General features: G+C 43.0%; 2 protein-coding genes across 12 annotated transcripts in view; one reads left to right on the top strand and one right to left on the bottom strand.

Moving 5' to 3' along the window:
* Positions 1–63: 63 nt before the first annotated feature.
* On the bottom strand, positions 64–7,790 carry SAR1A (secretion associated Ras related GTPase 1A). 2 transcript variants are annotated; one of them, XM_050959783.1, is made up of 4 exons: positions 7,713–7,790; positions 5,695–5,769; positions 1,510–1,629; positions 64–191 (listed from the first exon to the last, which is right to left on the bottom strand). In XM_050959783.1, the coding sequence occupies exons 2-4, from the start codon at positions 5,750–5,752 to the stop codon at positions 79–81; spliced, it is 291 nt and encodes a 96-aa protein (XP_050815740.1). In that variant the 5' UTR covers positions 5,753–5,769; positions 7,713–7,790; the 3' UTR covers positions 64–78. The 2 variants fall into 2 exon arrangements, with proteins under 2 accessions (XP_050815740.1, XP_050815738.1); XM_050959781.1 differs by having other exon boundaries at positions 7,621–7,719.
* The window catches only part of LOC127054058 (uncharacterized), a 39,659-nt gene continuing 36,547 nt past the window's right edge, over positions 7,776–10,887 (top strand). For 5 of the 10 annotated variants that reach the window (XR_007775158.1, XM_050959722.1, XM_050959724.1 and 2 more), the window contains exons 1-3: positions 7,776–8,091; positions 8,562–8,669; positions 10,168–10,251. Coding sequence is in view for 9 of the 10 variants with exons in the window: in XM_050959722.1 (XP_050815679.1) it covers positions 7,776–8,091; positions 8,562–8,669; positions 10,168–10,251 (508 nt within the window). In the remaining variant the exon portion in view is untranslated. The remainder of the gene's footprint in view (positions 8,092–8,561; positions 8,670–10,167; positions 10,252–10,887) is intronic. The other 5 variants (XM_050959731.1, XM_050959730.1, XM_050959723.1 and 2 more) reach the window with 1 other exon arrangement.

The raw sequence follows: 10,887 nt of genomic DNA, 5'->3' as shown, positions 1-10,887 counted from the left end.
GTTACTGCTCTCTCATATATTTTCCTTAAGATAGCTAAAGTTTAGTATAATTATTAGTGTCAGCATGAACTGCAACACTTAATATTCTTTTCTGTCCCCCAGTTCTGAAAGAAGCCCATTCTTACCTTGCTCGTGTCCACCAAGATCAAAAGTTGTGAAAGTCATTCCGGCAATAGTCAGCTCTTCTGATGCTAAAAAAGGAGGAATAAAGTTTTGAGTTATCTGAACTGCAGCCATTATCACATCCACCATATTTTACTGTACCTATCAACACCACTGTAGAATAAATATAAAAATCAAAGAATTAGAGTTAAAGTTTAAGGAAATATACATGTGTTGTAAAGATAGACCCTGACTAGCAAATAGAAGGAAGGCCTTGAAAATAATGAGTTATAAGGCATAAAGGAAAGAAGTAGGGAAGATTTCTGGTTCAAAGAATGACTAATGAAACAAGAAGTTCCTAAAAACAAGGCCTCTGACTGATAGGGGTGATTGCAGGTGGTTTTCAATATAACAAAAAGAACCTGTCTTAAAAAGAGCCACCATGGACCTTCCCACCCCACATACCAGTGTTATCTCTATGTGAACCTAAGTGAAATGAAAAAGTTGTTGGAGGGGAAGAGATAAGGAGGAAAGACCTCGGGAAGAAGGACATTGTAAATCTTATTTGAATTAAAATGAAAAATGAGGGTAAACTGTCTCAAACTAGTTGTTAGCTAAAGTGGCAATTGACTATGATATCATTTGTTTGCTGAAGAGTATAAAAAGTTATGAACTTGAGGTTCTGTGTCAGAACCCACCTGATCATGCTGGAGCATACCAGGATGAGACGGTTTTCCCTAGGTTTTGCCTATTTGTAAGTATTGCTCAGTATACTTTTTTTTTTTTTGAACTGTTTTGGTGTAGTGATTGTATATTTTTAGGCTGTTAGACATGTTTAGAGCAACTGTATTAAATACCATTTGGCCTTTGGACTTAATGAAGAATTTATGGTTAAACTGATGTTTGGTGGTTTCCTATTTTATTAATATTAATAATTTCAAATAATTCCAACACCATACACAGAATGGTATGAGGGACCTATTACATAAAGGATGAAGCCACTGTAGATACAAGTCATTTCATGGGATCATTAAAATGGGAAAGGAGTCGCTCTTTTCCCAGGGTACATTCTGATTAGTCTCTAGACATGAATTTTATATTTAATCTAGAAAAGCAATTATGCTTAAAATAAGCTTGTGTTAACTGAGTCAGTCTTCTGAATTTATTTTATATAGTTTAACTGATGTTTCATTACAAGACTTACTCAAATTTAATTTCACCTTAAGAGACAGACACTACACGAAAGTCCTCAAGGTTAGTTTTAAAAATCTAAGTCAATCTCTAAAAATGAAAACTATTAAGGCATTTTTCATCATTACAGCTCAATATCCAGTTGCATGAGTGATTTTGATGAGGAAAATCCAATGAACAACAGACTCAATAAAATCAGATCACTGGATAACTTACTTGGATGTTGCGTAGGGACATGTTGACCCAATCTGTCATCTTTGAGCATGTGCAGAAGAGTGGTTTTACCAGCGTTGTCCAAGCCCAAAAACACTAGTTTTCCAGATTTCTTGTACAATCCTGGAAGTGAAAAGAAAATTCAGCAGGTTTACATTTGCTCTAATGCAGAAATATGATCAAATATAAATATTAAATAGTGCAGTGGTATCACATAATCCACACCCTCCAAAAACAAGTATAAAACATTACCCATAAACCCTCAGCACAGGGAACACAACACTGGGAAATGAACCTATGGTTTTGGGAAGGTAGAGCAAAGTGTTAATTATGAGTCTGACAGTGTTTTCTAAACCAGTTTTGGCTTCCCCGCAACAAAAGCTCATTTCTGTACGGACCTTCAAGCTTTTCCTGAAAGCCATTTTCATATCTATGAAATACATGACAAACTGAAGAGAATGACGCTACATCAAGTCTGTGTGTAACTAGCTCCTGTTATAAAATAGAGCAGAAGAAACCAATCCTTAGATGTAATGGGTTAAAAATTAATCTGCCATTCAAGACATTTAAAAGTGGAATTACAATTTTACCCACAAGGAGGTAAAACTGTAAATGGGCTCATCTAGGGGAAGACGACGACAATATGAAACAGAATGAAGTAATGAGAATGCTATTTAGATTGTGTAAATATAAAAAGAGCTTTAAAAATCCATTTCTAAGTGTGCATCTTTCCTGGGTGAGTGTCATTTTCTGCAGCATCTAAGCTTTCATTTTTAAAAGTTTTCTGGAACTTGTTTGTGAAGGTATCCTTCCAAATGTGAACCGATGCAACAAAACCTTTTCAAATCTGCACTGATCCAGAATTCCCACCAGTGTTAAAGAAGAAAAGGGGGATGTGGCTGTCAATGATAGGGGTGGATAGCAACCAGGGTTTTCTGACATTAGGCATAAGCAGCCCCTAGGAGTATTCATCCACCCCCACTGAAGAGGGCTTCCCCACAGCCATCTAACACATGTCTCTACATAGAGGTGGGACCTCACTGATACTACCATGTCACCTCAATGAAGTCTCTGTGCACGGGCACACTTGCCATTCCAGCAAATCGCTGGAGTGGAGACATAAAGGCCACTCCCACAGAGCCCTCTGCTGGAATGGCAGGAGGGGTCTCTCCACAGAATTCTCCACACCCCCAATGAAAGAGCCATCTTCTAGAACGGTAGACAAAGGGCCCACCACTACACTGCTCCCTGGTTTGGAGCCAGCTGGAGTCAGGGTCAGAGGGTAGCTCTGTCTGAGCTCTCCTCCCACTTCAGCAAAGCACCAGGCACAGGGCCACCATAAACTGATTTATCCAGACGGTTGTGCATTATTAATTTATTGGCAAAGGTAGCAATAACATTGTTCTATCTGGACCCAATCAGCATCAATTAGGTGTGTGCTGGGTCTAGTGTGTAGATATACAGTTGAGCTCAGTTCAACTAGCCAGTCTTACGTCGTGGGCCCCAGTATTTGGTGGGAGAATCCAACTAACAGGACACTGGACAGGAGAAGACATGTGGGTTGCTGGAGTATGCTGGCCTGGCAATTCGAAGACTTAGTCCTTGGGCCAGCAGGTACTGGATAAATTTTTCAAGCCTTGTTAGTAAGAGTTAAGTAACTAGATAGTAGGAAATAGAAAAAATATAGTTCTAGGGAAAGCATAAAAGTCAATTGAAAAGACTGGAAATAAATTTGAAAACAATTGTGGAGATGTGGTCAGAGTAGTTATCAATGGTTCAATAGCAAACTAGGAGGATACACCTTGTAGGTCTCGCAGGGGTCTGTCTGGTACTAGTCAATATTTTTATTAATGACTTACATAATGGGTGAAGAATATGTTTATAACAACATTTGTGGATAATAGCGACATGGGAGGGGTTGCAAGCACTTTGGAGCACAGGATTCAAAATGACCCTGATAAATTGGAAAATTGATCTGAAATCCACAAAATGAAATTCAATAAAGAGAAGTGCAAAGTACCACACTTAGGAAGGACATATCAAATACACAAATACGAAATGGGGAATAACTGGCTCAGTGGTAGTACTCCACAAGAGGATCTAGCAGTATGAGTGGCTCACAAATTGAATGTGAGCCAACAAAGTGATGACATTGCAAAAAAGGCTAATATTCTGAGATGTGTACTAACAGGAGCATCGTACATTGTACACACAACAAGGTAATTGTCCCACTCCACCACACTGGTGAGGACTTTACTGGATTATGATGTCCAGTTTTGGGCACCACATTTTAAGAAAGATGTGAACAAATGGGAGACAGTCCACAAAAATGAGAGGATAGGACAGAGAAGAGCAGCCAAAATGATAAAATGTTTTGAAATATCTACCTATGAGGATAAAAAAACTGGGTATGTTTATTCCTGAGAAAAGAAGACTGCGGGGGGTGGGGGGTGGGAAGGTGGACCTGATGATAGCCTTCCACTACATTAAGGGCTGTTATACAGAGGAAAGTGATCGATTATTCTGCACGTCCACTGAAGGTAAGACAAGTAGTAATCAGCTTAGTCTGCAAGAAGGAAGATTGAGGTTAGATATTAGGAAAAATTCTCTAATATTTAGGCAATGGAATAGACTGCCAATGGAGTTTGCGGAATTTCCATCGCTGGAAGTTTTTAAGACCAGGTGAAACAAATGCCTCTCAGGGATGGTCTCGGTCAGGAGTGGCCAACCTGTGGCCACATGCGGCTTTTCAGAAATTAATATGCGGCTCAAGCTACAGGCACCAACTTTCCAATGTGCCAGAGAGTGCTCACTGCTCAACCCCTGGCTCTGCCAGAGGCCCTGCCCCCACTCCACCCCTTCCTTCCCCCTCCCCTGAGCCTGCCATGCCGTGACTCCTCCCCCCACCAACCCTCAAGAGCCTACTGCATGCCACGAAAAAGCTGATCAGGAGGTGCAGGGAGGAAGGGGGAGGCACTGATGGGCAGGGCTGCTGGTGGGTGGGAGGCGCTGGGAGGGGAGGGGAGGGGAGGGGAGGGGAGCTGATGAAGGGCTGCTGACGTATTACTGCAGTTCTTTGGCAATGATGATTTGGTAAATTCTGGTTCCTTCTCAGGCTCAAGTTGGCCACCCTGGTCTAGGTAGTGTTGGTCCTGTCCCAGCACAGGAGGCTGGATCAGATGAACTCTCGAGTTTCCTTCAAGCCCTACATTTCTATGATTCTATGTTTAACTTGTAAACCAGAAGGACTAGAGTGAGACATGAGTTCTCTTCCTAAGTAGGCCACAGATTTCCCTGAAATACTATGGGAAGATCACCGAACCTCTGTGCCTCCAATTTTGTCCATAAAACCCAGATAAAGAGCTACCCAGACAATTAGGAGGATTAGAGAATTGTTTAAAAAATATCAAAGAAGGGGAGAGTATCTTCATTATAAACTGCATCAGATTATTGCACAGCTGTACAGCATGAGGCAGGGCTCACCAAATAAAGGGGAAGAAATGTTTTATAGGTCTTACATTTTTAAAAATTCAACTGTGGATCAAGCTACTCTTATTACTTAGGTACTTTGTAAATGAAGGTAAAAGGAACTAATCCTACCACCATCATCTCATCAGTATTGTTTGCTATTATACCAGGAGAGAAAATCCTAATGAACTAATACATTCAATAAGGGTGTCAACTATACTAAAAAAAGGTGCATCTGTTTAAACTGAAGAAGTGGGGTTTCTTACCCACAAAAACGTATGCCCAAATAAATCTGTTAGTCTTTAAGGTGTCATCGGACTCCTTGTTGTTTTTCTGTTTAAACTGTTTTTTCAGCTAGATTTTAATTTGATCCAGTGAAAAGATTTAATGTAGATAAACCATTTTTAACAAGGATTAAACTGGTCTGAATAATGAACAGGAGTACTTGTGGCACCCTAGAGACTAAAAAAATGTATTTGAGCATAAGCTTTCGAAAGTACTCCTGTTCTTTCTGCGGATATAGACTAACACAGCAGCTACTCTGAAAACTGGTCTGAATGTATCCTGTGTTGGTAAATTACCAAATTAAACTAATTGAAGCAACAATTACACTTGCTTGTGTGTCTGTTTAGCATTTGCACTGATTTAATCAGAATGATTTAAAATCTATTTAGTTAAACGAACTTGTGTTTGATGGTAAATACACATTTGAAATATTACCTAAAAACTGCAGCACGCTGCTGAAGCCATTGTAAATCCATTCAAAAATGAAAGACATTGTTGACGATTAGTGGCCTGCAAGCAAACAAACATGAGACATTTATGGGAAAAAACCTTAATCCCCCTATGCCAGCAAGATTCATTGGTAGTAGGGATGGGCAAAATAAGTGGTCAACTGACTGGTCAAATAACCTTAAGAATGAACAAATATTTTAAAGCATTAATTTATTAGAACCATAACAGCAGCAAAAAATAAGACTTTATAGATTCCAAAAGGTTTAGCCTTAGATAGATACTCATGACTAGTTACAACAAAGTTACTTAACTGAGTTATTTTATCTCAAAAATGTGAAATTCAAGTTCTTACCAAAAAAAATGACATCACGATGCAATCAGAAAGCTAGACTGCCTCCTACATCAGGGTATTCTTGCTATAACTTGACTGGTCATTTCACTCACTGGTTTATTGACATTTGACTGGCATACTAAGCCTAGTTGATAGCATACTTGCCTCTCTACCAGAAGGCTGAATTCAAATTTGTAACCCAACTATTACTGGTATTGAAAGAGGGTATCGGACGCCTGGTCCCTATTTTGAGTGGATGTTAAAGATCTCTGAAAATTTTCAAAAACATTTCAAAAAACCTCATTTTAGGTCAATATGTCCTCTTCCACAAACAGGTTCTAAGACTGCATGCATTACCAATTGCTTGCACTCCAGCAGCTATATATAACAGAGGAGCTAGTGTACTAACAGTCTGTGGGCATTTTAGAATGCAGCACTGCATGGAACATCCCGCTAACTTCTACAATAACTGCTCACTTCTAGCTGCTTCCTGAATTATACTTATGTAACTACCTCTCAACTATCATGCTCACTACCACACTTTCTTTGGTGCAGTTATAAACTACATGTCTCTGTTTTGGTCATACACAATGTCAATAGTTTCAGAAGTCCATGAGACCAATTTTTGTAAAACTGTGTTGGCTGACTTTGTAGTACATGAAGAGTTCACCCCCTCGTTTCAATAGTAGTCAGAATGAAAATGAAATGCAAATTAAATCCCCAGTCAGGGCTCTCCTTTTCAAAAGTTAAAATGCAATTGAACAGTAAAAACGATGCTTAGCAAAGATCAAATATTACAAGGGGAGCTGCAGGTTTATTGGCTGCACCAACCACAATTAATGCTTTCAACTGGTATTGTTTAGTCCTACCTCATTATTCTTTTGGTGCTTGTAAGTCAGCAGTAATTTTTAAGTATCAGTCAAATGAGGAATGTTTTAAAAAAACCTACTGTTGCTATAAGTTCCACTGTGGCTAAAGATTAGCTCAGCTCATTTACAGTGACAAAAAACAAACAAAAACACACAGAAGGAGGAACAGATCCTTCTGTAAATAAATTTAACATAAGCAGCATCATTCTCAACCACAGGTGGCCGAGGAGAATGTTGAAATCCTGCGTGAGGACTCGGTAATTAGAGCCAGGGTGAGGTGCCTGCCAAGGGGTCAAGCCCCCACAGGGCACCTGGCCATGCCCTCACCCACGTCCAGTTCCCTGACAATCGGGCGGCCCTACCTAAGTGCCTGCGGCTCAAGCAGGACTCAAAGGCCCCGGCGCGCTGGACTGACTGTCGCGTTCCGCCCGGCGTGACAGCGCCCGGGGGCTGGCGGGAGCGGAAACCCCGCTGCCCCTACCCACAGGCCCAGGCGGGGAGGGGGGCACAGAGCACGGAGAAGGGTCCCAGACGCCGGCCCCGCGGAAGGGCTGGACTCGCTCACTCGCGCTGGAGCTCCTGCCGCGGGCGTAGCGGCTCCCACCCAAACCGACTGCGTGTCACTCGGCTCCCCTCCCCCTGCCGGGCCCGACCGCGGCCCACTGCCCTCTCCCCGGGCCCCGGCCGCCGCGCTGCCCGGCCGCCCCTCACCTCCCCCCGCCGCAGCAGCCGCTCGCGGCTCTTCTCCCTGTGGCTGACCCGGGCTGCGGTCCCTCGAAAGGCGTCAGGCCCCACTCACTTACTCGGCAGCCGCCAGCTACACGCCGGAAATACGTAGCACCTCTTCCACCGGCAGCTTCCGGGGGATGGGTCCGCCGCGCTGGCTAGCGCGCGCTGCGTGCGGCCGCGGCGTGGTGACGTGTCACGGCTCAGGCCCCGGATTCGAGTCTTGCCCCCGCCGCCTGGAGGGGTTCCTCTGGGCTTCCATTGTATACTGTCAGTGCCCCGGCGCTGGGAGGCTCCGGCTGCATCCGGTCGCGCGGCGGGCGCATGCGCGCAGCAAAGATGCACGGGCGCTGTCCTGGCAGCAGACAGTGCACGTCACAGAGCGTGTAGCCGGGGCCCGATGGATGCGTGCCGTCTCCGCGGAGCAGCGCGCAGGGCCGGCGCGAGATGGATCAGGTGCCCGCTGGGCCGGGCGTGGGGGCGGGGCGTGTCACCCCTGCCGCTTCGATGTCTGCAGGAGAGGCGCTTTGCTGACGCGCCCCTGGGAGCATCACGGAGCGGGGCTCCACGCGAGGAGCCCTGCAAGCCCCACGAGTCCCTCACTCCAGCCATTACGTAGCTTGTATGGGCAGCCTGTGGGGGAACTGTGAAGCGGCCCTAAGGTGCTCAACACCTAGGGTGAGCAGACATCAAGCGTGAAAAATCAGGACAGGGTGTGGGTGTGTTGTGGGGTAATAGGCGCTTCTATAAGAAAAAGGCCCAAAAATCAGGACTGTCACTATAAAATCAGGACATCTGGTCACCGTATCAACCCCCCGTACTGGCATCTGACCAGGCCTCCAGCCCAGACAGCTGCTCCTCCATATAGCCCAGTGTCCACTCTTTGACCCTTGTTTAGAGACTCATTCCCTCCTGCTTCACTTTAGGTAGAGATGATCCTGGATACAGGAGAAGCCCTAGCATGTCCTTGTTTTCTCCCATGAACACCCCTCCCTCTGATGAACTACTGGAGGTTAGAATAATAGAGAAGGGAGGTAAGTGGTAATACTCCCCTTTCTGCCCTCATCTGAGCATCCCTCCCCAAGCCACCTGTTCTCTAAGCAATGCACATATATAAATGGAAGTTGAGTTCTTGAGTATACTCAAGCTAACATTAGTTCAGTTTTGTAAGTGAGTTAGCTGTAACTGTTGTATCATGTAACTTCAGTAGAATGTGCTTTCTGTGCACATTCTTGTGAATCAAGTGTTTGGCAGGAATGTGTCATAGCACATATTACCAACTACTTAGTTGAAATTGGATTTTTAATTCACAAGCATATATTCACCCTGAAAGCCAGCTTCTAAGGAGTGATGTTCATTCAATCAGGTAACAAACATACCATGCTCAAGTATGGTAGCAGATGGTGATAATGTAAGATGGAATAGAATCTGCAGATTGCTCATTATAGCATTTGCTCTGCAAGGCTATTAGAAGTAAGAGTTTGGAAATGGTACATATTACTTAAATTAGCCTTTTTTAAGGTACCTTCCTGAGAAACAGCAATAAATAAGTGCTTTAAAGAACAGCAGTCAAAGAACAGAAGTGCTGTTATTTTGGGAATGTAAAGACTTCTGGCTGGCCCCTGGACATTTTGAAAATTCAAAGCTGCAAGTTAGGGAAATCCTTCACAGATGGCACTCTTATTTGACTGTTTAAATCTCTTTGGACTCGGACTGTATCCATTAGCTTTTTATTGTTCTTTTAACTGGTTAAAAGCACAGTTGTCCAAAAGACAGTATTTGTACATTCAGTACATAATGGATTTACATTAGCAAGTGTATATAGTTCTACAAGATTAAAGTATTTTCTCTGTTTGGAAATGGGAAACTGAGGGACAGAGCAGGCATTACTTGTCCAATGTCAAACGGAATCTAGTAGAGCAAGGAATTGAACCCAGATTTCTGAAGTGCAGTTCAGTGCCTAAACCATAATACTTCCTGTTTGTCACCCTTTACATGCCACCCATGGCCCATGAGAGCTGGTGCTGTTCTCAACAAAAGTCCCCAGAAAACAAGACTCTCTCCTTGGGTTGAAAATCTAAAACACCCTCTTGTGGAATTGGAGGGCTTTTGTGCTCAAACTCCCTCAGAACAGTGCTTATAGTTATGCTGGAGCAAAAACAATTGGTCAGCAACAAAAACAGAAAAAACATCTATGCAGCAAGTTTATAAAGCAGGGTGGATGAATTGGGATTTAAAGATGTTAATTTTTGTATTTTACATTAAAAAAAGGTAACCATTAAAATGTATTGGATTTACAACTAAATCTAGTCTTTACACTATATTTTCTGCTGCTTTTTACGCTGTATCTATACATGTATTAAGCAATTACATAGCTTAACATTTATTCAGATTCTTAATTTACATTTTTATTTTTTTTTTAGAAAAAGGGTTGATTCATTTTTGCTACAAAATTTGTGTCAAACTGTGTTTAGATGAAAACTCAAATTCAGTTAAATGCATAAAACAGCATTTTAAAACTGTTTAGTTTAGCAGGCCAATGGGATGCTGCGGGGGTGGTGCCTGGGGGTAGAAGCTTGCGGAGGCCCCCTGGCTTGCCCTGCCTTGGAGCCCCAGGTAAGCGGCATTCTCCACCCTCTCTCCACATACCCTTTCCCACCTCCTAACTCCCTCCCAATCTGCACCCCATCCTCCCCACACACACCCAGCCCCCAAACTCCATCCCAAAGTCTGCACCCCAATCCCCTATCCCAGACCTCCTCCCTCACCCAAACTCCATCCCAGAGCCTTAGGCAGGTGGGGGGCGGGGGGTGGGAATTCTGGGCAGCATGAGTGACACTGGCCCAGTGGTAGGATTTGAGGATTGGCAGTGGCCCTAAGGTAAATTGAGTTTGAAACCCCTGGTTTAAACCTTAACATAGGTTGTCAGTTTTAGAATTTTACATAGGTTTATTTAAAAACACACAAACCTGTATTTAAATAAGATTATCCACATGTATTTAAATCAGATTAGATTATTTTTTAAATCAGTTTGTATCCACCCTGATATGAAGTAAATAGAATTTTCTGCTAACTGGTCAGTTTTAGTAATATTAAAATTACTTGCAACAACAGCACTTAGAATTGCTTAAATTTGTTTAAGTTAATATACTCAAGCAAAGGTTTCTGTGCTCTAAGGTCTAGCTGATGCACAGGAGTAAGCGGTTTGTAACTGAGTTGAGTATTGCTAACCTGACTGTCTAGGTATTTGCA

Source organism: Gopherus flavomarginatus, chromosome 6, assembly GCF_025201925.1.
Source record: "Gopherus flavomarginatus isolate rGopFla2 chromosome 6, rGopFla2.mat.asm, whole genome shotgun sequence".
NCBI classification, from domain to species: domain Eukaryota; kingdom Metazoa; phylum Chordata; order Testudines; family Testudinidae; genus Gopherus; species Gopherus flavomarginatus.
The sequence above is the reverse complement of the archived record's forward strand: the minus strand, read 5'-3'. Positions and strand labels throughout refer to the sequence as shown.